At 33.9% G+C, this 4,674-nt stretch overlaps 1 protein-coding gene across 1 annotated transcript; it reads right to left on the reverse strand.

Moving 5' to 3' along the window:
- Nucleotides 1-3,526: 3,526 nt before the first annotated feature.
- LOC107148801 (GTP-binding protein Rit1-like) lies at nt 3,527-4,396 on the reverse strand. Its single transcript, XM_048811908.1, has one exon. It carries the CDS (start codon nt 4,394-4,396, stop codon nt 3,731-3,733), a length of 666 nt encoding a protein of 221 aa, XP_048667865.1. The 3' UTR covers nt 3,527-3,730.
- Between the last annotated feature and the right edge of the window lie 278 nt (nt 4,397-4,674).

Raw genomic sequence — 4,674 nt, forward strand, 5'->3', positions numbered from 1 at the left:
TGATCATAAGTAACAATTAAATGAGTTGACGCTTTTGGGTAAATGGTATTCCAGAATTCCAGAGTGCTTATTCTTACTATTAGTATAATTGTCATAGTTCTTGTCTATATGTTTCAATACCTGATTTTATTTGATGGGGTTATTTTTAATAAAATGTTTTTAAAAACTGCTACCTTTTTAAAATAAAAAAATTAGAAAGATAATAAGTGGAAAACATTTTTAAAAAATCATTTCAAATGACTATCTAAAAATGATCATCATCAAGATGTGATGATGGTGACTTTTTCAAAATCTTTCTATGGGGAAAAAAAGCTGAAGATGATCTTATGTTACTAGTATACTGCAAAGGTAGTTTCTTATTTAAAATATTTTTACATATTAGAATAATTAGTGGGATTATGAGGTGCCCCAGATCTTTTTTAAAAATGACAATGCTCAGTATTTTTGAGTGTGCATCATTCTAAAATAATTTGGCATAATATATTCAAAAGTCTTAAAATTATTCATAGTTTTTAGATAAAATCAAAGTAAAAAAGTGCTTAGTTACATAAAATAGCCAGAGATGCAACTCAATAACTATTATAAAGATATTTAGTGGTGTTATTAATAATGGTAAGAAATTGGTGAAATTACATTACATATACCCCAACTAAAAGATAGTAAAATAAATTACCTTATTCATAGCATGTAGTACCATGTAATCTTGACATACAATGTTGAATAAGAGTCATTAAATGATATAAAGTTGTTTATTATAAACTATTGAGTGGAAAAGTTTACACCTGCACATATATGCAAATATTTTTGTATACATATGTGTGCATATGAAGACATATTTATATACACATACGGAAAGGGTAAAAACTAAAGTGATAATTATAATTTTTTATTTTTTAATTTAAAAATATTATCCAAATGTTTATAGTATATTTCTTTCAAGTTGAGAAAGTATTATTTTAATTTTTCCTATGTTTGGGGAAATCCAGGATTGAATGACACCATAGATTCTAAATCTATTTCAAATATTTTGGTTTAAAGACCAATTGTCAAGCAGAAAAAAAAACTGATCAAAGCACAACTGGACTTTAGGTAACTTACATTCTTCTTCAGATAATGTAAGACAAATCAAAATTTATTCCTTAACTTTTACATTTCTTTTTTTATTATTTTAAAAAGAGTTTTGGAGCAGTACTAGGGACTGAATTAGAACAAGATATATTTCATGCTTTTATGTCAAAATGGATTCTACTGTCAAGTGTAACTAAAAAGAACCAATTAAGAATTTTTTAAAAAGGGTTTTCTATTGTATTATATAAACTGTCTTCATATACTAATGCATAAATTAAAAATCTCTTTCTGCTCAAAACAGCACAGTAGACCAAATTTTGCTAATATGTCATGTACTAAAACATAATTTTTGAGTTCTAAACAACTAATTTTAGACTAGATTCTGAATCTATTAATTTATGGATTTGGTATGTACAGGAACCATTCCAGTGCCTTTCAATTTGTCCCTGAATTTTTTCTCTTTAAACTTCCAGGCAGTAATTTATCTTAAGGCCCTAAAATTGAATAAAGCTAAATATTTGGAGCTCATAAATTATCTACACTATATGACCACTAAAAATTGAGATGTGACTTACATATATCGTACCCCTCAGAATATCTAGCCCCATGAAAAGACTTCTTAATACCAATTAAGGGACTAGTTCATCCAAGAATCAAATATGTCAGTAATATTTGACACAAATATTACTTAAAAACACAAATCTGTTATTTTTCTTATATCAATAAAAATTTCCTTCTGTCTTTCAGATTTTTCTGATAATGTTTTTCAATGTCTTGACTGTCTTGAACAATTATATATCTGTTAGTTTTTTGCTTCATACTAATGACAATTCCCTAGTTCAATAGTAATGAGAACTAAGGCATTAAACTTAAAAGGCTCTAAACAGGTTTAAATGTGATAAAATATTATTGTAATAGAATTGTAATGTATTTCTTTTCTACTTTCATGCTTCTCCAAAATGCTATAGTTCTTGTGACATTTTTGTCCTGCACAGAGTCAAATTTGGATTTTTCACTTTCAGTTGGCTAGGGCACCATAAAGCATGATTTTTTTGGTAGCAAAGATGTTTCCAGGAGTTTCAAAAGGGACTACTAGTCAGAGCTAAAAAAGTCACTTTTCTTTAAATCTAGATCATATACAGTTAGTTTGTAAAGAAAACACAATAACTCTGTCCTCCTGCCTCTAATAACAATGGAAAAAATGGTAGGTTGATCTTTCAAAGAGGTGCTCCACAAAGTCATCCTCTGAGAGTTAGACAAATGGTGCTTTGGTGACATTTAATGTTCAATATGTGATGTGTTACTCTTACAACTTTTGCATTACTCTCCACACATATGTCTGGATAGCTAAATTATTCTGATCCTAAAAAAAAGAGAGAGAGAATTCACTAGCAATATTTAAAGCTGTTTCTTTCTAGGACTATACTTTCTCAATTATATATTTGGAGAAAAGTAGTTAAGCTAAACTCTGTCAAGAGCTCATAAATGAGGATAGGCTAAAGTTTGTCAATGCTTAGACAACCCTGGAATGAATTTAGTAAGCTTCTTGTATAATCTTTGGATTATACACCCAATATACATACATGAATATTAAATTGTTATGACTAACCTATTTAGTGGAAATACCATAGACTTCCTTTGAGCACAAAATCTAGTGATTGTTCATGTCAAAGAGACACATGCATAATTTTACTCAAACTCCTATAGATGCAGTCAGTCTAATGAAGGGATTAAAAATCATTTTGCCAGTTGTTGCTCTTCCAAAGAATACAGAAAAGGTAAGGAAAAGCACTAGAAAACAAATAATGTATAGCTATGTGCATCTATGGAGAAAAAGCGAATTTGTACAAGGCAATGCCTGTCTTGACTAAGGACAAACAAGAATTTAGCAATGCTTACCTTTAAAGAAAGGATAAACCCTGGAAAGAATAATGTAAAACTGTCTCAAAAGAAATCTTCATTGCATTTTATATGCTTCTGTCTGTCCTTACCCATTCCAGTGTCTGGACCAAAGGTGCACTTCTTAGAAAAGCCAGGTTTGTAATGGGAACAATGTTCTGACTCTACTTTTTTCTAGCCAAGTTCTGCAAGCAACTGACCCAATTTACCCAAATCTCATCACTCCATAATCTATAGTAAGTGTCAGCTCCACAGCTATTTGCTGAACTTCAGCATTGATCTCTTTAGCACTGATTTTCTTGTATGATTTTTGTTCTGTGATAAGGAAGCACAGTATGAATAGAAGAGACTGAAGTCCTTCTCTGGGCCAGTCCCAGGAAACTGAAGTTGAAGGATGATGGGGAGTGTACAGCATAAAATTCCTCATGCAAAATTCATCAAACAAACATGGTATACATATTCTCCTGGAGTATAAACAAATTACATCAATTATGAGCACCATAACCCCAAACAAAGCTATATCAAATTCTAACGGAACAATTTAAAATCAGACAGTGCATCACTGGGTTAATAAATCAGAAATCAACCAAGAGACAATACTTTAAATACCGTATAATTGAAAACTCCATGCCCCCTTCATAGTTATTTTTAAAATAATGGTCAAAGCAGGAGAAAGGAGCAAGCACCAAGTTCACTAATGCAGGCTACTGGGCGGCTTTGATCAAGCACTGCGGTTCACAGATGAACACTTTACTTCTTCCTTTCAAGCTACCGAATCTTTGTTCTTCTGGAACGGGGATTTTATCTTCTTCCATATATTGCTTTTGGGTTTGGATTTTTTCTTTACGTCCAGCACTGCCTCCTTTTCTTTCCTTCGGATCTCCTGTACAAGTGTATGGAAGACATTATCAACGTAGCAGCGGTATGCAGCAGAGGTCTCAAAGAATGGACAGCTGAATTCCTGGGCCAGAGCCAATCCTTCTTCCTTGGTGACCTGTCTTAGCTGTTTTAGGTCAGACTTGTTTCCGACAAGAACCACAGGTGTATCGTTAGTATGTCCGACTTGATCAATAAGCTCTTTAAACTCCCGAACTGCATGGAAACTTTGGCGATCTGTGACAGAATAACAGATGATAAATCCTTCTCCTGCACTCAGGTAGCGATTCCGCAGGGCTGTAAACTCTGCCTGTCCCGTTGTATCCACAATGTCCAGATTGACAGGTTCGTCATCAACAAGAACCCGTATTTTATAGTCGTCTTCAATGGTGGGGTCATGATCTTCTGGGAATTGGCGGCTGACGAACTGCATGGTCATGGCGCTCTTCCCCACACCTCCAGCACCCAGCATCACTAATTTGTACTCTCGAGTGACCCCTGCAGGGTTGCTAGGGTAGCAACCAACTGGGCGAGTTCCAGAAGCCATTGTCATCTTGGGAAGTCCCGGTGACCCCCACGGAAAACCACCCTTCAGGGTGGGAAGGCGTTGGTCCGTTGCTGCGTTTACCCACTCTGTGCTCCTTGGCTCGCGGGTGGCTCCAGCGCTGACCTGTGACCCCTCCCGTCGCCGGGAGAGCTCCACGCCACAATACAATAGGGCTGGAGTATATAGATTAAAAAATAAATAAATAAATAAATAAATAATAATAATAATAATAATAATAATAATAATACTGTGTGTAAGAAAATAAAGTTCACCCTGAGGTCACT

The sequence above is a fragment of the Marmota marmota genome, unplaced genomic scaffold, assembly GCF_001458135.2.
Source record: "Marmota marmota marmota unplaced genomic scaffold, marMar, whole genome shotgun sequence".
Lineage (NCBI taxonomy): Eukaryota > Metazoa > Chordata > Mammalia > Rodentia > Sciuridae > Marmota > Marmota marmota.